This window comes from Neopsephotus bourkii, unplaced genomic scaffold (genome assembly GCF_033783945.1).
Source record: "Neopsephotus bourkii isolate Nb327-2 ecotype Australia unplaced genomic scaffold, CSIRO-AGI_Nbou_v1 NB_716, whole genome shotgun sequence".
NCBI classification, from domain to species: domain Eukaryota; kingdom Metazoa; phylum Chordata; class Aves; order Psittaciformes; family Psittacidae; genus Neopsephotus; species Neopsephotus bourkii.
Window position 1 is genome coordinate 1,866,600 of NW_026901215.1, and position 26,775 is coordinate 1,893,374.

General features: G+C 40.2%; 3 protein-coding genes across 3 annotated transcripts; 1 reads left to right on the forward strand and 2 right to left on the reverse strand.

The window, feature by feature from the left end:
- Positions 1-1,179: 1,179 nt before the first annotated feature.
- On the reverse strand, positions 1,180-12,952 carry HMMR (hyaluronan mediated motility receptor). Its single transcript, XM_061354067.1, has 16 exons — positions 12,106-12,952; positions 11,233-11,313; positions 10,303-10,491; positions 9,902-9,988; positions 9,249-9,349; positions 8,857-8,931; positions 7,671-7,849; positions 6,733-6,881; positions 6,209-6,423; positions 5,497-5,613; positions 4,596-4,754; positions 4,074-4,226; positions 3,864-3,963; positions 3,449-3,625; positions 2,757-2,919; positions 1,180-2,120 (listed from the first exon to the last, which is right to left on the reverse strand). The coding sequence occupies exons 1-16, from the start codon at positions 12,226-12,228 to the stop codon at positions 2,101-2,103; spliced, it is 2,088 nt and encodes a 695-aa protein (XP_061210051.1). The 5' UTR covers positions 12,229-12,952; the 3' UTR covers positions 1,180-2,100.
- Positions 12,953-14,490: 1,538 nt separating this feature from the next.
- On the forward strand, positions 14,491-18,485 carry NUDCD2 (NudC domain containing 2). The gene is made up of 4 exons (XM_061354069.1): positions 14,491-14,769; positions 15,502-15,550; positions 16,835-16,986; positions 17,886-18,485. The coding sequence occupies exons 1-4, from the start codon at positions 14,512-14,514 to the stop codon at positions 17,967-17,969; spliced, it is 543 nt and encodes a 180-aa protein (XP_061210053.1). The 5' UTR covers positions 14,491-14,511; the 3' UTR covers positions 17,970-18,485.
- A 1,593-nt stretch (positions 18,486-20,078) lies between these two features.
- Positions 20,079-25,837, reverse strand: CCNG1 (cyclin G1). Its single transcript, XM_061354068.1, has 7 exons — positions 25,673-25,837; positions 24,875-25,138; positions 23,557-23,810; positions 22,880-22,958; positions 22,699-22,797; positions 22,251-22,445; positions 20,079-21,595 (listed from the first exon to the last, which is right to left on the reverse strand). Exons 2-6 carry the CDS (start codon positions 25,136-25,138, stop codon positions 22,254-22,256), a joined length of 888 nt encoding a protein of 295 aa, XP_061210052.1. The 5' UTR covers positions 25,673-25,837; the 3' UTR covers positions 20,079-21,595; positions 22,251-22,253.
- Between the last annotated feature and the right edge of the window lie 938 nt (positions 25,838-26,775).

Here is a 26,775-nt window from a genome sequence, read left to right on the forward strand (position 1 = left end):
AATGCAGGACATTTCAAATAGAAATCAAGGTTCAGTTAAAAAAAAAAAAAGTACCTGTTGCCATGTTTTGAGTTTTGTGGAAGCTTCTGTTAACATTCACTTGCCCTAATTTCTCTTGAAATAAAAGGCTCATTTACATTTTTAAAACTATATTGAACTAGGGATGTCTCTCTTTTTGGCATGAAGGCTTTTCAGACTTCAACATTGATTTATGAACAGATTTTTGTCTCAAAACTCCCCATGTAAGTAGAATAGCACAGAAAGTGCGCAACTCCAGCAGCCATGCATGAAATGATGCCATCTTGTGAGAACACTGTAGGAGCTGTGGAGTGTCGCTGCATTTTCAGTTGTTAACAGATGTGTCCCTTCCCACCCCCTTGCTCACCAGGCAGTTTGGTTTAGCCAGCTGCTCATTTCACATCCACCAACCAGCATGTAACATCAGGGTTTCTAATACAGCCATGTTCTCATCCAGTGAAACAGGCTAACACACATTTGCTCTACAATTTTCTTTCACTCCATCTCATCTTTCAGACAAGAGAACTTCCATATTTTTCTCCACAAGGAGAGAGAACTCCAGTATTAAATTCTTTAAGAAATCTTACTACAATATGCCTTTCAACACTTCAGGCAAGCTGCTAAATTGAACACTATTTTTCAATTCAGACACCATAAGGTAATTCTCATCCTTGCTCAAGTAATCCAGCACACACAGAAAGATGACAATAACCGACAAAACCTAGCAATTTCTTTCCCTGGACTTACTACACATTTTTGGTACCTCATTTGCCATGTATTATCAAACCTTTGTAAGCCCATAACATCAGTATAAATGGTAGTATCTCCAACGCATCAAGCTTCGTGTACTGCCTCTCTGCAGCACCCATGTGCAAGGTATTAGTAGCTACGACAGCAAGAACACAGAGTTCCATGTTTCATTTGAGCACCAGTACTTACTTGTGTATTAAGAGAAACTCACAGAAAATGAGTGGATAAGGGAATTGCAGGTTGTACGTATTGTACAGTTCCACTAGGATTGCAGATTACACAGTCTTTGAGCCAAGACTGACACTAGGCTTTATTACAGAGATTTAAGACTAGAACAAAGAACATTAAGTCAGTTAACTGTAATTTGAGTTTGGGTTTTATCCTCTATTTATGAAGGAAATAAACAAAGTCTTTAATTCAAAATTTTTATTGTGCTGAAACACTCTTAGATTTTAAACGCAAACAGATTCTTTCCACATTGCCAAAATTCAGGTCTGTACAATAAACGTGTCTACACAGCAGGGATCCTCCCACCTCATCAAGACAAGTTCCACTGTTACTCCCCTTCAGGTAGCATTGATCAATTACAGCAACTACAAACTTATGACTGTGGGAGTCCAGTGAGCTCAGCATTTGTGGAACAGAGATTTCTCTGAAGACACGAATCTTGGCATCAGTATACTAACACCTAAAATGCAGTCAATTTGAATTTGAGCAGCAAATCCTCTTCTGAAGATCAACAGCTGCGGTATCCAGCCCCAGGATTGAAATTAGCATGTCCTGAACATAGATCCCATTAAGAATATCAAAAGTGTACAGTCCAGTTTTCTGCACTGGTTCTGTATTATGTGGGCCAGAGAAGAAAGTGTCTCCTAGCAGCATTGCTGTCACTGGTATTAAAACAACCATAAACAAAATTAAACATTATAAAACCATGAGCTAGAATAAAAAAAAAAAAACATATTTCACGACACTAAATTTAACGCATCATCCTTACTCTTAAGTGCTTATTCACCTCTTCTTGGTTTCTCTGTCAAAACCAAGCTAAGCAGCTCCAGCACACAAAAGCATGAATCGGTGAGTTAAAGAGCACAATGATGTTACCAGGCACCTGGAACATAGTTACCTGTATGCTCATGGCTTCTCAGTAATAGCATAACCAAGCCTAGTTTTTTGAAAAACATATGGGTTTAGACCATTCCTGTAGTACTCCCATTAAGTTGTATTATATACTGCATCCAGGTTCACCTTGAACAGTAGTCTGTTGAAGTCTTCTGTAGTACATGAGGGAATTCATTGGTGACTTACGGTATTTTTCTTAGTACCAAGAGACTAAATTCTGTTTTTATTACCTGCAATGGGAGAACATTACTAAGATTGTGGTGGGAGCAATAGTCAAAACCCCATAGAGTAATTATTTGTAGCGCCTTCTTCCCCCCCAGCAGACACCTCATACACCAGGCAATCCAGAACTTCAGACCCTGGAATACACTGTAATGAAGGTCTGGTTGAGATCTCTTCCCTCCCACACTCTCCTCCACTGCTTTCCTTTGTGCCCCCTGTGCTCTTGGTATCTTTCCCTCTTAACTCCATGTTCATCTGCCAGCCTTTTGCACCTACAGTAGTGTAAGGTTCTGCTGGGTAGCAGCTAAAGAGCTCTAGCTAAACCACTGTTACCCCTAGCACTTGTGCAGGGGACACTGCCCAACACCTGACTAGCGGTAACATTAACCTGTATGACAGAAGAAAAACTGACACCACACACCACTTGCTCAGGCAGGGTTGTGAGAAACTGGGCTGAAAAGCACAATAGCAAACATGGGGCACTGGGAGTGCCCTGCTGAGGCAGGCCTCTGCCATCTGCTGTGAAACCTGAGATGCCATTCTCCTTCCTCCCCCAAAGGCAGCAGACTATGCAAGACTGTTGTACTTTCTTCAGTTAAACTTAAGAGGTACAAAGACACAGTTACATCAATATCTAAGCTTACCTTCTCTAAAAGGAGATTTTGGAGGAATATTTTCCTTGCTATCATGCTGGAAAGCTTTAGAAGGCTCGAAACGCCGAGCACCCTGAATTGCATGCAGTTGCTCCTGAAGATCTCTGTTGCTTTGCTTTTCTTTGGCTAGCAATGAACGCAGTTTTGAGACATTCTGAAGAAAACATAGTACTTGGAAATTAGATTGAGAACTAAGAAAAGCCTGCTTCCTCATTTACTGAAATAGACCTTCTCACTAATGCTAAACACAAACATACACAATCGTTAGTAGCATTAAAAAACAAATGAAAGACAAATATACAGGTGTTAGAGAAACCAGCACCACTGTATAACTGCTCTGTAAGATCAATAAGCACTATGGTAGCCTGAAACTTTCAGGCAATGCTTTCAGCAGATAGCTTACTAAGCCTAGAACCTCCAAAAAGGTAAGAAAAAAACAACCAAGCTAAAAGTAGGGGTAGTTATTTGCACTGGTGATCCTTCTGTAGGTTATGTATTCAGTCAGAACCAAAATATTTTCTCAGTGTTTCTGGAGGCTGGTGGTTTGTTCTAATCTAGCTCTTGCAAGGAATTTTACAATCACAGAAAACAGGTAGTTTGCAGGATGAGTCTATAAATATTTAGAGCAGCAAACAAATCAAGCAAATTAATAACTTAGATTTCTAACTTTTCATTTCACAAACCTGCTTTAGGTGGGTATTCTCTTCCTTCAACTTCATAACATGCTTGATTTTTTGCTTCTGGTTCTGGTGGCCAAGTAGTTGAGCATATGCATCACTTAGCTTATTCAATTCTTCTTGGGCAGCACCGTGCTCATTTAAGAGTGCATTCTTCTCTGCTTCAAATGCGTCTAGTTGTTGCTGAAATACACACTGAATCTTTCAGAAATCTTTAAAATAAACATAGCTTTTTAATGAACCAAAATCTACAAACTGTTTTGGGAAGGGGAATAGCTAGCTCAAGGGACAGTAGGAAACTGTTGTGGGATAAATGCCTTAGAACAGGAAATAGCTTATTTATTTCTCAAGACTAAAACTTAAGACAACTGCACAAGTTTTAACTTAAGAGTTATTAATAAACATCTACTTGGTAGCACACCTGAAAAGGCTTTGTCTTGTTATATAAATCCTCATACAGCTTACGCCAGGTCTTTATCTCTTCTTTTAAGCTGGAGGTCACATCTTCATTTACGGTTTTCCTAAAAAGCAGGAAGTGGAGTTTCATTATGTTCATGGTTAACTCTCAGCACTTACTCACACTGCAGCTTTGAGGTGCTCCAGTATGCATGCTCAGTTTGAGAAAAGTCACCTTGGTCTTTCCATTTCGAATTTTCTTTTCAGATCTTCGGTTTGCTTGTCCAGTTTTTCCTGAAGTTTAGTCATTTGTGCAAAGCAAGACTCTTTTGTTCTCTCTGTTTCTGCTTCTTTTAGTGCAAGCTTTGTCTGGGTGTCTAAAAGCATCCTGAGGAAAATATTATCCATCTTTAATAAGCCCTTAATTTATTTATTTACAGTACTCTAAATCTGAAAACACAATTACCTGCTACTGAAAAGCTGTTAGCAGAAGTGAAAGGTTTGCACAAACAGTGCTAACAAAAGAACAGTATAGAAACAGACAGAACACGCAGAACAGAGCGGTTTTCTGATGCATATGAGCTTAATGAATTTTGTCTGTCAATATTTTCAACCCTCCAAACTGGGAAAAGGAAGAAAACTTGAGCTTACACCAAATACCAACTTTATCTAGTGGAGCACCATGTTAACTTCTAGTTAGGAAAGCAAGCCCTAGTTGGCATTCTTTAGCCCAAAGAAAAGTTTATCTGACTAGTACCTTGCACATTCTTCTTTTGCTTTGTTCTTAGTGTTTTCTGCTTCTTGAAGCAGCTGTAGATGATCTTGGCCTACTTTTTTTAGGTTGACAACCTCTTCTTGCAAAGAAGTGTTCTCCAGTTTAAGACTGCTTATTTCTTCAGCTGTTGTCTTCTTGTAACTAGTATAAGAAGAATTGTGTGACTTTAGGCCTTACAAAAGCTCATGCTAACAAGTATAAGAGATTTTATAATCTTCTAAAGTTAAAAAAAAAAAAACCACAACACATTTCCATAAAACCACAAGTAGTAATATTGCAACAAGTTCTGCAGTACAGCTATTCTCATATTTTGGTAGATACTGTAAAACACCAAAGACCTGCTATATCTAAAGCTTATTTTAAACACCAAAAGACCTGCTATCTGCAGGCTGCGTTGGCAAGTATCCCACTGGATCCTTCATGGGTGCCTTGTATACTTAGCAATAACAGCAGCACTTTTTGAATGCTTCCACAACCTGAATATTGTGAGAGGAAGGATCTGCAAGAACTGTAGAAAAATAATAATTCAGTGCAAGTTTCAAGCCTACACATGAAGTCTTTTTGCAAGATATTTTAGGCAAAGAGAAGACCATCACTAGTTACAGCTCTCACTGAGATTCAAGAGCATTAGAGTATTATAATTGGTTACACTTTGGAAGAAACATCCAGTTTCCTGTACTAGACAGCAAGTATGTCATTACACTTGACTAGTACTCAAAAGGCATAAATTTCTTAATGACATCAAATACTCCAAAGTCCTCTGCTCTAATGTTGTACTAATGCTCATATACAGTGTTAAGTATCACAGCATATGAATAAACAGCCAATTTTATTGTGATCTTAGAGATAATCCCTTTCCTAGAACTTAATGAAACTCAAATACCTTTCAAACTCAGCAACAGTCTCTCCGAGTTTACGCAGTGTCTTGCTGTGCTCTTCCTGGATTTGCAGAGCAGCTTTGCTGTGCATTTCATTGATTTGCTCCAACTCTGCATTCTTCCTACAATAGAAGTTAATCATTCCATGCTGGAGATAAGTATGTCTAAACAATGCTGTTATCAGGTACAGAAGGCTGGCAGTGGCAGCAGTAAATTGTGACAAACTAGTAACTTCTCTGCCACAACTTGAAATAAAGCACCATTTTCACAGCAGATTTAACTAAGCATCTCCCCTGCCTTATTTCCCCAAGGTAAGCATAGCATAAATTCTACACCCAACAGCAGACTTTCAGTACATGAACAAAGAAAAAGCTTGCTTGAAAATCTTTCCTAGTCATTGCCTTTTCCAGGGTAGAAGCATCCAGTGACATGCATATAGCTTACCCTTCACAGCAATGTCATATTACTACAGTACTGGCATTTCAAGCAAGTCTCAGCACGCTGATTAAATTGCACTAAATTAAGACCATATAAATCTGATTCAAGTAACTATTGATGGTTATTTGGTCTGATCACTATCAATGATCAACAAACAGCAAGAAATAAGTCGAGATCTGTTCGTGTCTGTAAAACCTGAATTAGGCTTAGCAGCTTTGTTCACACTATTAATATTTTTTTCTTTCAAATGTTTAGAATTAGAAAGTTTATTTCACAAACCCTTTCAGCTGTACTTCCATCTGTGAAAGTTGAAGAGCTTGAGATTTGATTTCTTGCTCCAACCGCTTCACCAGCTTTTCAGCTTTCTTCTCCTGTGCATGCAATTTATTCAGCTCATTCATGGCATCGTTCAGCTCTTCTTCAAGAAGACGCCTCTCATTTGTTACCTCATCTTGAAGCTCTAGTAACTGCTGGTGCATTGATGCAGATGACTCCTGCATGCCAGAGTACCACAGATTTTAAAGCTACCAGTACTTTTCCAGATAGTAAAAGCTGTTTTGCAGCGTTCAAACTTGGAAGCAAAAGAATAAGGTCAATTCTACAGGAAGAACCAAAACACCCACCATACCAGCTATGACTCTTAAAGCTATTGGACCACAGTTTCTGCTAGCCAGCACCCACTTAACGTTCCATAGATTAGACCATTATTCATACAGCAGTCTCACATGTAGGCAAATTTGGAACCTTTTGTGCCAGTCACTTGGATTAGAGCATTTTTTAACTACTTTATAGCCTGTATTTACCTTCTCTTTCTTCAGCTGAGAGACCATCTCCTCATGTTTCTGAAGCAGTTTTTGGTGTTCTTGTTCTTCTAAACAAATTTTTTTCTTCAAATGTTCTATTTCAGCATTCATACTTAGGAATTTTCCTCTGGTCTCCAACAGTTCTTTCTCTGGATGAAGGAATTGTCAATATAACACAAATTCCTTTCTCCATCTTCAAAGAACTACATCTTTATAATACTTCCATTCTAGATTTACAGTTTGTTATGCAAGGAAAAAAAACCCAACAAACAAAACAAACCCTCATCTTTAACCCATCTGGAAACCCTCAAAAATCAGCTGAAAGTACACCACTTTAAAAATTAATTTAACAGCAGGAATCTTTGGATCAAGCCTTCATCAGAACAGCAGTATAGGTGGAGAAAACCAAATCATTTCCTCATAGCTTCTTCCACATAATGCTAGCACACACAGCCCAACAGGTACAGAGAACTTGCGTACCAGTCTCAGGCTGCAGAGTTGCTGGGTTTGGGGAAGAGAGAGAAAAAGAGGTGACAAAGGAATCCTAGACACATTTCCAATATCTCAGTGAACTTGTGCATGTGCTTGTAACAGTGAATTGAGACAGTATCATACTGCTCCTCAATGAAGAGTAAGGAACGAGTCATTTGTGTTCACCTTTCAGATTAAAGCCGTTTCTACTATATAAACAGTTTTTATTCTGTAGTACGTACCTTAGTAACCCTTCAGAGAAATACAAATTTAGACTTAAAAGATGTCAGATTCAAGGTGGTTTCCATATTGTTAGAGATATTCCTAGCTGTTTTCAGCTGGAGTTCAGAGAGATAACTTGGAACAAATAAGTCTAAACTGGTATTTTAGAACAAACCTATTTGAGATGCTTTAAAACATGTCAGTGATCCCACATATGCTGACAGCATACAAACAGTAACAATTACCTTTATCTTGTTGAAGCAATTCACACCTATCATTAAGTTCTTGTATCAGTTTAAAAGATTCTTCCTCTTTAGTTTTGAGGGTAGCCCTCAGGATCTCAATATCTTGGTCTTTCTTTATCACTGTCTCCTCCATCTGGGCAACATCTAGTTTGTATTTCTCAACTGTTTCTGCAACACTGCTGTAGGAGAAAATTCAGGTACTTGTTACCACTAAGTTTTGCTGGAAAACTTAACTCTTCAGCACAAAGAACAAATATTTAGGACTGTTGGTTTCAAACAGGAAAACTGCCTTCCGCTGCATTCCCAGACACAAGTTTTTGCACATTAAAACAGGTTAATTAAAAAGCAGATTCTCTCAACATCAATGTTTTGTTCTAAAAGAAACTTAAACAATTGCATAAATATAAAGGTTTGATTAAAACATTATTAATTACCATAATTGATTTACAGATGACTGCTATTATCCAGGTTTTCACAAAGCTGAGTTTTCATAGAAAAGCATACACATTCATAAAACAGATTTTACCAGAATAAGCAGAGTCTTAGTATATATAGGCAGTTACTGAGGTATCTCTTAGTGAGTAAATTGATAGGGGAAGGAGAGGTGAAGACTGAAATAGTTAAATTTAAATACTTCTGTATTTTTACCATGTTCTGAGCTAGGGACACATTACTGTGAAGACTGATCAGAGTTTCAGTCAGTTAAAGAGCACTAGAGTAGCAATTTTTAGGATGAGGCTGATGCTCATACATACACAATTCATCATAATTCATAAATGCAAATCAGAGTATTATGCAAGCCAAGATTGGGGGGTTTATTTCCCCCTGCTGTAAATTGTTTTACAAGTCAGGGCTAAAAGATTTTACTGCCAGTACCTTTGAGGAAAAGGGGTCAGCTTGATTTGTGTACAAATGACTCAGGCTAAAACCAGGATTTCAAGACCCCGATACAGAACTCTTCCATATTACTGCTTAGCCGAGAAGAGCACAGAGACATTAAGAAATATAACTAACATTATTACTCCTACCCATTGTGTGGAAAAAATATTTGATTCCTTCCCCCCCTCTATTTTAATACTGTTAAAAAGAATTGTTGCTAAGGCTCTAATTCACCCATCCATAAATGAGGCTTAGTTTTACTGCTTCTTAGCTTACCCAGTCCAACTCAAGAGCAATTTGTTATTACCTGAGTTCTGTGATGTATTCCAAAAGTTTTTCAGTGTCTGACTTTTCTTCAACTTTCTCTTTCTCAGTAGCAGACCTAAAACCAGGAAGTTTTCATGATGGACGTATTTAAACAAATACTTGGAAGCTATTTATTTACAGATAAGTAGAAATGAATAATTGAATCACAGCTTATAGTAATACATACATTTTTCATAATCCAGTTTGGCTGACAAACTGATTTTGGCTATAAGATGTGATTCTACCCGCTTTTGATACTTGTTCCATTTGGTTTTCTCATTGCAGTAGGGAGGCTGAGCCATATTCTACCAGAAGCAAGTAAGCTAGGACAGTTGCATAAGCTAGACAAATTACCATTTCTTCCCTCAGTCACTTCCATTCCTTACTACTTACAGTTTTTCTTGCAACTGTGCTACTTTTCCTTGCGAATGCTCTAGATTTCTTTGCACTTCCTGCAACTTCATTTCCATGTCTTCCTGCTTTGCAAGTGCAGTCTTAGAAAAAAAAAAAAAAAAAACAAAAAAATCCAACCAACAAATATTACTACCAAAAAGATTTAGTAAAAAAATGTAAATAATCCATTGTCTAAGAGGCAGTGGTAAAGAGAAATTAAGTCACAGCTACAATTTAATGATAGCACTTGTATGCTAAATGCAGTTCAGATTATCCCTTTCTAAAGATACCAGCCATTTGTAAAAACTACCACCACCCCCCACCAAAACCAAAACAAACCACATGTAAGAGCTTCAAACTATATTTAGGACCACCGGTTTTTGAGGAAAACAGCTGTGCAACCAACAGACTGATATTATAATAGAGATATTTCTAGGCTTCTTTAGTTGAATGCAGATTTACTGTGCACATCAACAGCACAATCAAGAACATTTGGTGGTTTATCTTTCTCTACTTTCTCTACTTTCTCTTCACAGAAACTACCAGGCTGAAGACAAGAAACAACACATAATCTGCAGGTCTGTGCCAAGGCCTTCATTGACTCTTCCTGAACAGCTCAGAATTACTATCCTGTGCTGTGCAAATGGCCATACCTTTTCCTTAGCATCCCTCTGGTTTCTGAGCTTCATTAACTCCAGGCACAGGCTGCTCATTTTCTTTTGCATGCCATCTTCAGACAGCTTATTAGGGAGGAATATAAAACCAATAAGCATAATTCTTTCATCTGAGTGGTTTTGTGCACAATGCTTTAAAGGTACCCCCCTCCCACACACAACACATATCTCTACCCATCACTAGGATGGATGTTAGCATGTTAGCAGGTCCTGCTCTGCCTTTAGACAGCAGCACACAAGATCCCAGACCAGACATGCTCTGTTTCTGCTAGTGAAAGGCACATGAAAATAGATGCTGATCACCAACTGAAGTTTCTTCCTGCCCAGGGAGCTTAATGACAGCAAAGTCAAAGCAAATGTGTGCTTGCTTGTTTGAATACCTTTGACTTTAGGAGTTCATTGGTTCTTCTTAGTTCCAGAAGCTGTTTTTTCAGGCATGCAACATTTGCCAAGAGAGATGTTTTCTCCTGAACTGCAGCACTCAGCTTTGCTTCATTCTTAACAAAATCCTCACCCAGAGCCTGAAGTTTTTTATCCTGCTCTCCACGCTCTCTCACTAATGCACGAATCTAAAACAAAAGAGGCATTTTCTTTGTTTCCTACTATTACTCTTTTCAAATAACATTATTACTTTGTGCTTGTGGTTTTCTTGGATAGACTGAGTATCCAAACTGTATAAACATTCATTCAGAATATATATCTTTAACTCTGTCATTCACAGAAAAGAAGATAACAAAATTTCAATGATTCTCTAATATTATACAGCACAGGCTTGCAGTCCTAGCATTTCACCTGACTTTTTATGCTATTGAGTCAGCAACATGTTAAATTCAGAATAGTCTTCGCTTCAAGTTGCAACGGAAGCCACTCTCCTCTTTGGCTATGGAATGGATAAACAGAATGTGACATTTCAGACACACAAGGCATATATCAGCACACAGAAGTGTGATAAGAAAAAGCCAGCTGCCTCTGAAACATTAAAATTATGTCAATTACTAAGAAAAACTCTCAGAAAATAGTTGCTAAACAGAAGAGAACCTTTTTGGGTTAGAGAACACAGGACTGTTCTCTTTTAAAAACAAACAAATAGAGACTGGCTACACTTATCACAAGCAATAGAAATTAATGTAATTGTATTAGGAAATCCAATACTTTTTACATATCAGAGCATTTGATAATCTCTACTCTGCACAAAGCTGTTTGCGAACTACCTGTAGGTTTTGTAAAGAAAAAGATTTTACGAGCTTGTATTTTTTAAGTATAGTAAATGAGAACTATTACAGGATTGCACTCATGTAATGTATTCATACCTCCTTCTCCAGTGCCTTCTGTTTCTTTTTCTCTTTCATAAGGAGAACATCTCTTTTAGGCTTCAGAGTCCCATTAGCAGCCTTTTGAAAAAACGTGCATTAGAAAGGTTAAACTAGTAAGCAGCTAGAAATCAGTTTAACACCACAGTTAAATGCCTTCATATAGACAATACTATTAAAGAGACACACACAGAAAAAAAACCTAACTTATCTCCCACAAATAGGGAAGGCAGTTGTCAGGTTAGGAGGGGTTTTATCATTGTACTTTCTGATAAGCATTACTGTGAACAGACAGCTCATAACCATTGTTCCAGGAAGGAGATTAAGAAAGTTCGAGACATTAGCACCTCCATAAAAGCCAATTCAATCATTTAACCACCAGTTTGTTTACTGAATTTCATCCTACATGACTAGTTCTAGTAAACTAAATTAGTAAGTCAGGGTTACAGTTTTTTCAACATGTTGAGCTATGTACCTTAAAATAATTATCCTCACACACTGCACTAAGAACTTTCACCACTAGCTTTCTGCTTTGCCCTGTTCACGATATTAAAGCAGAAACAAAACCACAATAGTCTTAAAAAAAACAAACCAACCACACTATCATTATATAATGAGCAAGAGGCAAAAAACTAACAGATCATAACACCAAAAGCAACAAGCCATTTTAGGTCCAAGTAATCATCATGTAATTCCCAAAGATGCTGCAATTTCATTTTCCCTACTTGGTTACTAAGGAGCACAGGCACAATAATGAATTTCATAGTTTGCTCAGTTAATAGTAATTGTATAAAGGTGCTAAGTGATTTAACCAGTCACGGTGAGGTTTAGCTGGAATTTAGCAGTGCTACAGACACCACAGAGGAATCTTACTGTTGATCCGAGAGATGTGAGCCTCCTGGCAGTTACAGGGGTAGGTGCACTCTTCTCATTGCTCAAATTTGTGTCACCTGCAGAAGGAGGCAGAAAAGAATGATGAAGGAAGAGGGCATGCATGCACAGGGAGTGAAGTGTAATCAAACTAAAAGTTAATTGTCTTTTTACACAAAAGGCAGAATGGCACCCAATTATTAGACTATCTACCTTACAACCCAATGCCAGCTGTCTTCTTACTGCAGTCAGGAAGTTCAGTATTAGCCATCCAGGCACTTGACAGATTTTAGAGACACTACCAGATGACAGACAGTTTTGAGAATGCAGCTTCTGCCAAATTTTACCCCCCCTGCCTATCCAGATCCATGCTGTCAATTTTCAACTGAAGGATGTTTTATATGCAAACCCCCTGTGAAGTTATCACTAAATTCAAGGTTCATGAGGTAGTTAACTAATTTATTTGATTCCCAGATGTCTCCCTAATCAGCAGAAATCACATATAAAGCTTGTTTTGGAAGATTCAGTCAGACATATTTTTACAGCAGCTGTCCTCTTGAGCTGGAAGGCAGGCAGTGAGCCCCTAAAACATAAACCATTTTCCAAACAAGAGCAGAGCAGTAGCAGCATGTAAGCACTAACAATTATTCAAAGATATATACCATTATGTTCTGTGTGACTTTTATGGCTACTTAATTTTCTGCTTCCTAAACCTGTGACATGTTTCGGAGGACAGAGAATTTTTCAGTGCATCTGAAGATTCAACATCATAGGATTGTTGCAGCAGGGTACATGCTATTAATGAGATTTTCAGAAACAGCAGAGAATTATAATTGTAAATGACAGAGTTTCCAACTTCAACTAATTGCAGTAACACATGTAAGTTAAATCCACTTTAAAAAAAGGGAAAACAGACAACTGGAGTCTCAGTTCTTCACATCCTCTTCATAAAGACGAAGTATGCACATGCAGTAAGGGAAAAAGCTCATTTGTTACACTGCTAATAAAATTAGGAAGTATAATTTACATAAACAATATTGCAAGGCATCTTGTTAGTGACAGCAGTGCATTAACTTCCATAAAGAAAAAAAACAAACCAAAGAGTTAGAGGATCCTAATGACAACTTGTGAAAAGGCTAAAGAATAAACTAAAACTTCAGTTAATTGGGGTTTTATTTAAATCTCTTCCAGTTTAGATGAGATTGTGTAGATGTTCTTGAATGCCAAGCTTTTCCTCTGAAGTAGGAAATTACTTAAACTTTACAAAACCAATACTTTTAAAAATTAAACAATTTTAAGGGAAACTGCAGACAAAACCAAGATGGCTACAAGTTCTTCACACAATTATAGCCAGGTGGCCTCAAGCCCAATAAATGCTTGTTTGCTTGCTCCAGCTTTCTGCAAAGGAGAGTAACTTCGTCTTACATGAGAATGGGCGATGGTAGCATTTAGCTATAGCCAAAACCTCATTATGGGAAACCTCTACATTGTAAAATGCTCTCAGTAGCAGTACTTCAACTGTGACTGGTTCTGTATTTTTGCAGTTTTGTACTATGATACCAGAAGGCTATGAAAACCTGCTTTGTCGCTGGCTTACTACATAAATATATGTAAATACGCATCGATACATGTATATATACATAGAAGCACAGACCAGTTTGGGTTGGAAAGGACCTTAAGCTCATCTAGTTCCAACCCACTGCCTACAGTCGCTACAGTCCCTTATAAAGAGTCCCTCTACATCACCTTTGTAGGCCCCCTCCTGGTACTGGAAGGCTGCTATAAGGGTCTCCTCCAGGCTCAACAGCCCGAATTTTCTCTGTCTCTGTAGCAGAGGTGCTCCAGACTCTTAGCACCCTCCTGGTCCTCCTTCGGACCTGCTCCAACAGTTCCATGTGCTTCTTACGCTGAGAACACCAGAACTACACACAGGACTCCAAGTGAGCTCACATAAGAGCAGAGTAGAGGGGGAGAATCCTCTCCCTCGACCTACTGGTCACGCTGCTGATTTCTGGGCTACGATGCGTGCGCACACACACACAGGTCACAGGCAGCTCCCCGCTCAGCGAGAAGAAAGGCAGCACTAGCACACACCAAGGTAACCACAGCTCGGTTTCCCCTATCCCAGCACCACCGCAAAGGGCTCAGGCTCCCTCCCCGTCCGCCACCCAGCACGTACCGGAGGGCTGCCTGCGGCGCTGGAGCACACCGCTGCGAGAAGCCATGACTCGCACCACAGAGCGCCGCAACGTTCAAACGGCACAACTGACACTACGACGCGCCCTGGACAGCCAATCACCTCCTGCTGCCTTGACTTGCTCAGCCAATCACCGCGCCTGGCACGGAGCAGACGCTTGGCCGTTCTAGCGTGCGCCAGGGGGCGGGGCTAGCGGCTGCTGCGCCCTGCGCATGCGCAGGACGGCCCGCCCGGCCCGGCTGGGCGGTGATCTCGTCTCGTCTTGTTCCTTCCTGTCCCTCATGTCGGCTCCCTTCGAGGAGCGCAGCGGGGTGGTGCCCTGCGGGACGCCCTGGGGCCGCTGGTACCAGACCCTGGAGGAGGTGTTTATTGAGGTGCAGGTGCCGCCGGGCACCCGCGCCAAGGACATCTGCTGCAACCTGCAGAGCCAGCACATCGCGCTGTCCGTGCGGGGCCAGGACGTGCTGCAGGTACCGGGCCGGCGCGGGGGGAACGGGGACGGCACCGCGCCTTGTCACCCGCGGCCGGAGCGGAGGCCCTGCTGGGTGACGGGGATGAGTTGCCTCAGTGCCCCGCCCGCGTCTGTTGTATTTTCTTTTTTAAATACCCAGATTTTGATCCATCAAAAGCGGAATGTATCAGAACAGTTTTGTCAAGCTTTTGAAGACGATCGGAAAAACAAAGCCAACAAATTCCTTGAGTTTGCCTGCCTTGGGTTGTGCTGGGGCAGCTTGTGGGTGCTGCCGAGAGCCAGTAACCCGGGTCAGCAGCAGCTTCGCTTTCCAACCGGGCACAAGCAGCTCTTCCCGGCATGGGGCACCTGCCTCATGGCACCACAGCTATAAGTTTTCATAGCTTGACGTTTTCATAGCAACCCATTACAAAGGTCATTACCCTCTGAGAAGAGCCCTTCCACTGCGCTGAGGTACTGAAACAGGGACTGTGAGGTAAATGCCTCATTAAAAAAGACAGAATTGTGTAACGAAATCTTTTTGTTTTGTTTGTGTGTACACAAAAAATAATTGTGCAACAAAAAATAATTCTTTGATGGTCTGTGTGCAAGCCTGTGCTTACAGGGCCAGACTGCACTATCCATGTTCAGTAGAAAATAAGGGAAGTTGGGAGTAAAACCTGACAATTCAGTGGGACCTAGATGCTGAGCAGGTTTTCCAGATTTGTAATACTGTATGTGTCTTTTGCAGGGTAAACTTTTTGACTCGACAGTAACTGATGAAGGAACATGGACATTAGGTAATAACCTCCATCTGAGAGGGCATTATGAGCGCAGTGGGATGTCTCAAAATGTGCTGCAGAAGTTTCACCCCTTGTTTTGTAATAGGAGAGATTACTGTCTTCCCTGTACATAGCCTTGTAAAAAACCCAACCACTATGGCCAGACCAAGGAACTGAGGTAGTACAGAAGCCTTAGAGATGCTGTGTCTGGAAGCCAGTAGTCAATAAATTACAAACACTTCCATATAGCGGGTGTTTTTCTGCAAACCCTTGTTAAAGCTGACAATTACAGTATAGTCATGCGGTCTGATATAGCTATGCCTCTCTGTAATTGTTGCTTTTCTTGTGTCTTCTTCTGTTATGCATTATGGTTTAGGGATAGGTGACATTATATGCATTCAAGTTTTGGGATGGGTGACAAAACCTACAGTCCAAGAGAATCAAAAACCAATCTAAAAATCACACTGAAGTACCTGCAGGTAATGAGGAAAAAAAAAAAAGAAAGAATAAAAGCTTCTCTAATTGTTACATCATAATTATTGTAAAGTGGTCAAATTATTTTGGGTTTTGGTAATCACATTTGTGGAATGTGCCTCGCAATCCTCTTACAATGGATTTTGTTTTCCATTCAATATTTATTCTAAATATTGATTACTAATTTAGCAACTTAAATATGAAAGCTGGAAGTGTAAACAAGCATCATGAAGCCTTTTCCAGTCTGTGAATAATCTTCAAAGTACACTTGCTAATGCTGTATTTATTCAGAGAAGTAGAACCAGACATCCTACGTGTCACCTTTGAAATGTACTTCCAATATGCTGTCTATAGGCATACTGTATGTGTTTAAATAAATTGATGAGAATTCCGTATGGTGCTAAAACTATTCTGGCTTTTACTGGTATTTTCTCTGTAAAGCCTGACCTCAAGTGTTTCTTTATTGCCTTAGCTGAGGTATACATATAACTTGATTAAATCTTTTATATGTTGTGAACCTACCTCAAAGGTTAGTTTATGTTTGCAGTAGAAGTAATGACAAGCTGTGTTTTAATCCCTTAACACAGCTTCAGAATTTTACAGGCCAGAAAGGGGAGAAAGGGCTGCACAGGCCATCTTTGCTTCAGCCTTTCCAGTTCTTGTTAATGTATATTTATCTATCAAGAGCCCTCTTGGTGTTTAGAATTTAAATTACTTCACAAAAAAAAAATCCTGTACTTTTTAATGGTAAGTTCACCAAAACAACAACAAAACCTGGTGTGTAAGGCTGAGCTTAATAGTTGGTTTATGTGTGTTTTTGTTCAACAGAAGATAGGAAGCTGATACAAATCGTTCTAATGAAGACAAATCGAGATGCTGGAAATTGTTGGACGTCTCTGTTAGAAAATGAATATGCTGCTGATCCTTGGGTACAGGACCAGATGCAAAGGAAACTTACACTGGAGCGATTCCAAAAAGAGGCAAGTTAAAGGACCAGAATTACTCCTTATATTTTGCGTTTGCCCATCAGGGTCATGGCCATGAAAGCTGGTCAAAATTGTTTTGTTGTCCAGTGCTGTGGAAGCATGTATTGTAATTCAACATATAGAGAATGCTCATGAGGCTTGTTCAGTGTACTTTCAAGAGGTTATTCTGTCTGTAGTCTGAAGGTTTTATGAAAAGTTAAGATGAGTTACGGGGTGGTGCTGCTTTTTTAGGGCTGTTGCACAATACTGACCACTTTTCACTTAAGCTAGGCTACACACAATTTGTTATTATATAGAATTATGACATAGCCGTGTTTACAACCAACTTCTAGCATTAAGCTGTTTTGAATATGTTGGTCTATAGCATTGGATAATGTAGAAGTTTTCCTTGCCCTTTTGCTAAAATTGTTCAAATTGTTTTGGTACACCTTTAGCACACAGCTATTTCTATGAGTGTCTGCAGAGTTGTAGGATTACAACTTATTACTTGACAGCTGAATCAGCACACTACACACAAGAAGGAACACAGTATTTATGAGACTTGTTATCCAGCATGACAGGTACTTCTATTTTCAAATTGTAATTTCAAGGGACACTAGAAGTCAGAATTTTTTCTTAAACTTCCCTTAATATTTCTTTACTGGGAGACCTAACTGCTTGTCAGATTGAGAACAGCATCACAAAGTCGCTTCAGCAGTATGCAGCCAAACTGTGGCAATTCAGGGTTTATTTGTTGATACATTTTCCAAGAATTTCAGTGCCATGTCAAACATGACGAGTTGATCATTGTGTCCTTGGTACAATAGCAGAGTATTAACAGAAACAGTTTGGGGTTTTAAAATATTTTTATTATGAATAATGCATCAATTAAACTTTTCTTTTACCTCCATCAGAACCCTGGATTTGACTTCAGCGGGGCAGAAATTTCTGGAAATTACAGCAAAGGAGGACCAGACTTTTCTAGTCTTGAAAAGTAAACTGCTTTTATCTGTGTTCCCTGAGAGAAATTTCACATTGCCCGTAAGGACTGGAATCGTGTAGCTGGTGAAGGCTTCAGTGATCTCTTCAGTGGATTGATGTCAAATAATTATTTCAAGTGAAGAGAAAGATCTCTTCCAGTAGAATGAAGACAAAGTATTACCAGCTGATTTATAAACTGTGATAACTTTCTAATACCGAGGGACAAACTATAGAGAAAGGCGTACACAAAAAGTAACATCTTGAAGCAGGTGGGTTTGGGTTTTATTTTTCTTTTTAGAAACAGCATAGTAAACTGGTCAGTTATAAATATGCCACTTGTCCTTATGCAAAAATACCTTATTCAGTGTTGCAGAATAAAGGTTATAAGCAAGATATTTAATATTTTCTCTTAACTTGCAATGGGAAGGATATGAGGATGGCTACACTCACACTTTCCCTCTGTAGCAGCCCTCTGAAAACTCATAAATGTTACTCTAAAAAAGCGATTTAAATAAAATTACTACAGCATCTTGCCGTGGATAAGATTTTAGAATCCACTGTGCTGTCAAGTACAGCACTGATGATTGGTACTTGTTACCAGGAAAACTGAAAGGTCAGGTGGAACTCTGATATAGAAATAATTTTATATGTTTATATAATACAGCCTTTCAGTATAAATATTTAAGATTTTGAAAGTAAGAGAATGTGATTACTTTCAAAAGGAATAGGAGGTCCCTAAGTAGGGAACGGTGTCTTGCATCTACTCATTCCCTACATACAGCACTATGCTGCTATCTAAGAAGCTGTAAATTTTTATAAATACAGTTTTTAATACCACATTTTAAACTTGGCTGTTTCATCATATAGTATTTTACATGTGCCAATTATGTATCAGGAATTTTCTACGCATTGTTAAGGATGCAGCTGAGATGCTCTCCAACCATAGCAATATGGAGCTGCGAAGCACTCTGACTACAGGATGAAGGCTAGGTAAAACAGGCTAACAGAGGAGGAAAACGATTGCCAAATCCTGTTGTAGTCTGAACACTGAAACTATTGCCTATATTTAAGTCCTAAGCAGAAGTCTCACTGGAGATAAATTGCAGGCAGCTGTGCATCATGCTGCTGAGCCTTATTTCTAAAATTGCACCATTATTTCAGTTGGCACATGGCAAAAATAAAGCAATAGTTGGGGAAGAATGATATAATTTTAATTGCATCCACTGCTTTCTTGTAAGAACAAGCAAGCATTAATAGTCCTGAAATAAAGTGTGCTCCTTCTACTCATGTCATCTTTACAGAATGTGAAGTAGGTCCATACACTCTGCTTGGGTTGTTGAGAACTTGCTGTACTATGCAAAGTAAAGTACTGTGGTATCAAATACTGATTTCTGGCCATGAAGTTCTGTGTCTTTACCGTGATTCTAATATAAAAGGTGGATGGTATAGTTAAGAAATGAACAAGACTGGTGCAAAATTAACTGAAGACGAGAAAATAGAAGACAGTTAATGTTGCACAAAAATGCTGAAGTACCATCCTGTGAAATCGCATTTTTTGTGACAGCAATTGGTTTGCACAGGGTGGTTTTGTATGTCTTACTTATAGAAGTTTAGCATGTCATCTGATACTTCAGCGCATGAACTTACATTTGCTATAATGCACTTCAAAGCTAGACATTCCCATAGTCTCTGCTTTATGAAGTAGCGTGAAAGTCATCCTACAGCTAAGTCAAGGAAAGAGGTCAACTGCTTAGAATGTACTCTGGCATCACAGTTCTGAATTGTTTTAAAAGAAGAGGTTTGAATTACTGGGTTAGCTACTTTGATCATATCCTGCAAGTTACAGGCCTCCAGTTTTAGAATACAGATGAAAATAAAAAGGTGTCAAAGGATTTAGAGTAATTGTGGGCCAAGTTGCAATAATTTTTGTCAAGCATCTTGAGTTTCTTCTGTTGGTTCTCCTGCCTTTCCCATGCAGCTTCAACCTCTTAAGTAAAAATCTGAAAATATCTCCATAATCTCTTATGTCCTGCCTGGAAGTTTTCCAGGTACTGTTCAGTGATAAGTCACTTTATAGGCTTTCTGCTAGGATGTTTTGTAACAAATGGGAAAAGAAGTCACACAGGTAAGCATGTTTCAATGTTTAATTGAAAGGTCTGTATTTTAATATTGAGACATGACAATTAGAATTGCACACTGCATCTTCACCGTCTCTCCCAGCAGACTGACCACACCTTTGTCCGAATCAGTTGTATGCTTTTCACAGGCCAGCACAATAATACTGGCAGTTGCAAAACCCAATTACATGTTATGCAGTGCAATCACCCACGAGTTCATGAGAAGGTTTGATTTGTCCAATACAGAGCTTTGGTATGAAGTCTTCTGTGAAATGCTTAACTAGTTTGAGATATTAAAAGAATGTTTTCCCCCTCAGCATAAAAAAGGAAGGGTTGCCTGGCTAACATGTAAAACCACTCCAAATACAGAACATTCTGATCTCTTCTTCTCCACTAAGTCAGTTCACATGACAATCCGTTCCTAACAGCACATCGCTAACAGCCTCTGCTGCACAGTGATGTGGCATTCAGGAGGTCATTAGCAACATTCCCTCAACCTCTCTATTCATCTTACATACAGTAATACACTCTTATTATTCACTTCCTTGTTAGCATTAGAACCATGGTACACTTCAAGTACTGATCTGGTCTTCAGAAAAACACAGTTGTATTTTAAGCAGCTTATTATTACAGAGATCAGTTTCATCTTCATTGTTTCTCAATTCCTCCTATGTACAGGTCAAGATGGGGCATTAGCCCTGCTCTTGCTGTGCCTGTAAAAATGTACCTGTTAAGCATCAGCATTTACCTCTTGTACAGTGAAACTTTGGAGAACTGATGTCAGATTTAAGGCAGGTGACCCAGTACTCTCCCTCAGCCTTTATCAAGTATCACGAAGCTTTTATACTCTATGATACTGTTCCTAATCTCAGTAAGCTACCCTTCTTACAAAATACTGAAGTTAATGATGCTGGGTTAGTGACTACCCTTTTATAAGGCAATGAACTCTTTTCTCCTGCTTTAGCCACTTGCCATATCTGGCAGGTATCACATGGCCTAGTTTTTAATGTGTCTATCGTAGAAGGCTGGTGTCCTGCACAGTAGGAACATATGGACCATACGACACTGCCCAAACAGCTAGTTAGGTGCACCAACAGGCATTTGCCACCGTCATCGGTATTGAGCAGGATTAGTCTTTAGTTTAAGACACTGCAGCACTGTGCTAGTGCCGTGTAATCTTTGGAATCAGATTTTAAAAATTAAATACATAATTCAGTACCTGCACTTACAGTAAACCAAAGTTAGACTACACAAGCTGCTCTGCAAACTATAAGGTGTTAAAATTCCATGTATCAGTATTGTGGTATTTCACTAAATAGTCTAACCAGACTGAAAACTGACACTGAATATTGTTGTAATCATCATGAAAAGAACATATTTGCTGGAAGGATCTTTAGTCTGAGATGTTACGTATTCTTTCCATGAGCTGAGTTTTATTAAGATCAAGTTTCAGACTTCATTTCTTAAATATTCATGTGTCTGTTGACAAGGTCACAGCATAGTTCTCTCCTCGTTTTACTGTTTTCCTGTAAAAAAATCCAAACCAGTCAACCGAAGGCTTTCTACAAGACCTAAACAAAGCATCAGACTTCAGTATTGCAAGACAACAACACAACAGCTGTTACAGAAAATATGTAGCCTTTGGAATTAAGAGTCTAGATAAGGAAGCAAGTAGTTCACAATTTCTACAGAGTAAAAAAACCCCAGTAATATGAATAACTGAATTAGTTTTTAGACTTAACTAATCAGACAGTTACACAAGTAAAACTATAGAACTGTCTTCCTTTTAAGTGGTTTAAGTGAAAGATTAAAAGAAACTCATTTTAATAGGCAACTCTTTCCTCTTAGCTGATTCTTTTTAGGATAGGAGCAAGCCAAGCTTTTTACCAGTTTTATTCCACATTTTAGTCTGCATAAGGTCCCAGTGTCTGTACAACATTTCTCCTCCCACAGCACACCAGAGGATCAGTTCTTTTTCCAGTGTTTATATATTAGGTCGCCACTTCTTTAGGTACAGCACTGGCTCAAGCATGAACATGAGAACAGACCAGCCTCTATAACAGGCCCACTATGTTTATGTTACATGTCTTCAAGGAGTTACTTATACAGAATAAGAAACTTTGAGGTAGTTAATAGCTAATTACTTCTACACAATCAGAAGCTGGTTTTAAAAGAAGTTACCTATTACGAGCTGGTCTCTGGAATTGTAGGAAGATGTGTTATTCTGTAGTAGCTATGTTTAAGCTGCCGAGCTGTACGTCCAGACACAATCCATTTTAATTTCTGGACATTTGGCTTGGAACACTTGCTCGAGGAATATTCTGTAAGGCACTTTAGCACCAGCTCCTTCCAGAAGGTCAAATCTCTGTTGTTTATCTAGACAGCAAAACAGAATCTTACATAACTCATTAAATCCTTAGTCATACATGTACATTCAGCTTCTTTATAGAAGATGGGAAACCAGAGATCCCAAGCCAAATGGAAAAAAAGCCATGAAACCAAACCCAAACCAACAAAATCCCAACAAAGCCACAAAAGAAACCAGTATGCCAGTGTATCTCTCCCTTTTCCTCTGTGTACGCACTTGCATGCATTTTTCTTCCTTCCTTCCCTGAATCTTTATATATACCTTGGAATGCATCTGCAGAAGTTCCAATGCCTCTGTCAACTCCAGCAGTTTTTGTTCTTCTATCTCTAGAGCCATAATAGACAGCGCCAAGACAGAAGGCTGAAGAGACAGAAAAAGTTTTTAAACACTGCTTTGTTAAGTTTCAGTAACCTCATTGTCTCTGGGCTTTCAAGACATTTACCTTGGCTTTAGAAAACATAATTCTGCAGTGACATGCCTTAAGCTGGGTCTCAAGTCTCTCAAAATTAAGGTATTTTCTCCTGTAATAAAAACATATGAGTGAAGGTAAAAAAAGAACACAAGCTTGATCAAGGCAGCACCACCCTTGGGAACGCAGAGCAGCAGGAAGAATGTTGTTATCTAAACAAAGGCCTCATTTGTCCCAGAAGTTCTAGGGTTACAGTCAAACAGGTGTTCAGTTTTGGCAGCCCTAATGCTAAAAATAAATCTTGTGGTACACTGGGGAGACTCATACTGTTAAAATAGTCTTACCAACAGGAATTTTAGTGCTTACTAGCAAAAGGAATCTCTTTCTAAGCCAGATTTTGAAATCGTTGCAATGAAGCAATACTTAGTGCAGCATAAGCAGAGATTTATTATACCACTGTTATTGAGCAAGTTTGTTTTTTGGCTCAGAGGGGAATCCTCTTTGAGCCAACGTATGCAAACAACGTTAAAAACAAAATAACATTAAGCCACAGATATTCACATTTATAATATCTACCAAAAAGGGGTAAAGTTTGTGGGGTTTTTAACTATAGAAAGGCCATTTACTCAAGTTATTTCCCTGATTAATTTTCTACATAGGCTTCTTCATCATATGCAGTCATAGCTAAAAAAGTATTATGTATATATTACCTTTCACAGCTTAAATTCTCATGAATGAGTGAGTGATACAGTTGTAGAAACTGGAAGGCTGTTGTAGCTTTGACTTTCCAACACAGCTTCTCCAATATGATTTTCTCCATTCTCATCATATCAGAAACAGTGAATCTGTACTGGCTTATTCGAATTAAATCAGTGGCTAGAGGAACATTTCTCTCTTCTTCCGATGCCTTCACAGCCAAGTAGAAGCAGCTGAGTCCGACGCAGCCCAAGTGTTTAGGCTGTACCTAAGGAAAAGTAAATTGTTGTTTATTAACTTTAAGGAGGAAAGCCTTTGATCAGCCATGTCAATACATAAGTACCAAACTATGTAGGACCAATGTATATTAGGAAAAAAAAATACGGGGAGCAGACTGGGGCTGTTCTGTTTTTGAAGATGGACAAATGTCTTTTATCTACTTATATTCTTTATTTAACTGAATGAGAAGACCATTACACACTACAAGTTCTGCCTCATTCATCTAAAAAAGCAAGATTGTAGAACAATGTATTTTGATTGAGGTAGAACTGTTTTCTTAATGAGGTTTGATAATAGCCCAATCAGAAGTTTTGAGAGCTTAAAGCGTGCAACATACTGACTTATGCAAAGAAAAAAAAGAAATGTTTGGGGTTTTGTTTTTTACTTTTTTCTATACACACACACATATATATATATACAAAAAACATATTTTATTCCATAGGCGCTACAGTGCCCATTTTTACTGCTTATTTTGGATTCAGAGGTCATCATTTTCCTATCCACCCCATCTAGCTTTCTCATTTTTGTTTTAACACACGAAGAAAACAAGCTGTTGTTCTTGACCAAATAGCACAGTGGTAATCCTGTTTTGTTAGGCAATTAAAAACAACCCAGGTCAGCATGCCACATATGCATGGTAGAATATTGTTAACAAAATGTTTTACCAGATTCTAAGTGCTGAACAGCTTAATATTGCTTACTGGGTAAGTTTAAACAGTAAAGTAAGCCATTTAAGGCATTCTTGTATATATGCAACAGGGAAGACAATCTGTCTTGATCTAACCCATGAATACGGCTTACATTTCCAAGCCTATGGACATCCTCAAGTTGAAAATGATTCCCTCTTTCTTCTGTTCTCTAGAGGTAACATCTTTTTTATCAATACTGAAATCTGAACAGGGAAAGCCATTTCTTATCTCTTGTGCAATCTGAACCTCTGGAAGGAGCTTAACCTTCAGTCATCTAAAGCCAAGATGTTTTAACTTATAAAAGGAACAAGGCTGCAATGAGCAGAAGCCAGTGACTGAGAGCTTATACTATAGAAAGCCTTACCTTCATTTTTGACAAGAATCTGTCTAAGAAATTCACAGCTAGTGAAAAAGTCCCTGTATGGAAGCCAAAGAACTGAGTTAAGCTCAGAAGGTCTTTCACTTCAAAGTCTCGAAGCCTTGCAGTCATCCGGAGGCCATTATCGTGAGTAGATTCGATCAGCCTCAGGCCAGGGGCCTTTGGCTGACATCTTAACTCCTGTTCCAAGAGGGCTGTGAGCTGGTCCAGCAGCTCCTGAGCTTCAGTAGTTACAAGCGTTTCAATCATCTGTAACAAAAACCAAATGTAAGCATATCAAACCGCTTAAAGGGACAAAACTTACTAAGTTACAGTTGTCTCTAAAGCAAGAGAGAAACTTTCCTTTCTCTGTAAGTATATAAACTACTCAGCGGAAAAGCTGCCCCTACACAGACCGAGCCCTCTTATCCAACGGAGCGATGCTCTTCGTCCCAAACCCCCGCCACCCCGCGCACCCCAGAGGCGAGGTGACACCGCAGCTGAGCAGCTCTAGGCCACCGGGCTCCATACCCGGGCCCCAGGCAGCGCTCTCCGGACCCCGCAGAGCCCTGCCCACCCTCTCCGCACCCCGGGGACAAGCCCGGGTCCCGCATCGCGCAGGCGCCGCCACCCCGGGACAAGCCCGGGCCTGCCCTTCGCCGCCCCAGGGGCTCCGCCGGCGGACGAGTGACCTGCCAGCTCTGTCAGCGGGACGGAGGGGACACAACCACCCTACTGACGGGCCGGGCACGGCGCGGAGGAGCCCGAACCCACCGCCGGTGGGGCCCAGCCCAACGATCTTACCTTGTCCCTGTCGCCCCGCTGCCTTCTCGATGGGGAGGGCCCCGAGCCGCTGTGACCAGCAGCGACAGCGCCGAGCGGTCACTCTAAACCGCTGTCCAGTCCCTCGGGCACCAGCGACCATCGGGAGAACGTCATACACCAGCTACCCCACACAGCCTAACTGCCCTACCCGCCCCGTCCCGCTCCGCTCTGCTCCGCCGGTGGGCGGGGCTTAGGAGTTGATAGTCTTCCAGGCAGGCCAATCACAGAGCGCGGGTGGTGGGAAGGGGCGGGACGCCATTGCTAGGAGATAGGCCGTGCAGGCACAGTGGCGACCTCTGTTGGCGGCGCCTCCGCTTAGCAGGTCTCGGCTCCGCCCTTCGCTGTGACGCCGCGCTGCAGAGCACGAGGTACCGGGTCCTCGTGCGGGCTGCTTTAGGGCCGGTGCCGCTTGCACCCGGGCCGCTCCGGTGGAATCCGTCGCTGTGCCTTTCCATGAGTGACTGCAGTAAGGTTTTCTCTGTGTGCCCGTGGTGGGCCAGGACGGGCAGCAGGACCCATCCATCTCCGGGTGAAAAGATCCGGTGGGCTCTGCTGGGGCTCAGGCGCTCTTTACCCACGCACGTGCCTCCACCTCTGTGTGTGTACTCGGAGGAGCGGCACAACAAACGTTCTTTCTGCCGGGAACAGTGACGCGGTTATGTGAAGGTGAGCGCATGGCCGGTGAGAGTTAACTCCGGTTGGTTGCAAGTTTCAGGTCAGGTTGTGTATAAGCGTTTCTTCTCTTTGTTTATGCTAAGTAAACGTGTTACCAGCGTTGGAAAGCGCATGGTGGTGTTTCTAAATACACAAAGCAGAGTTTGAAACTGTTCCAGGCGCAGAAAACGTTCTGCTTCTGAACCGGCTTCAGGCAAGGGAAGGGAGTTGCTCACTGGTGAGAGCTTCTGTTTAGGGTGTTCTCGAGCCCCGAGACTTTTTATTTATTTAATGAAAGTTCCATTATCTGTTATTTTATCAAAAGTTAGTCCCAGTTTCTTAAAAGGCTGAGAAATGGCTGAAGTAGGCGTTTTGCAGACCTGCAATGAATGCAGCCTCTTTCAAACGGCTTAAAGGTGCTTAAGTAC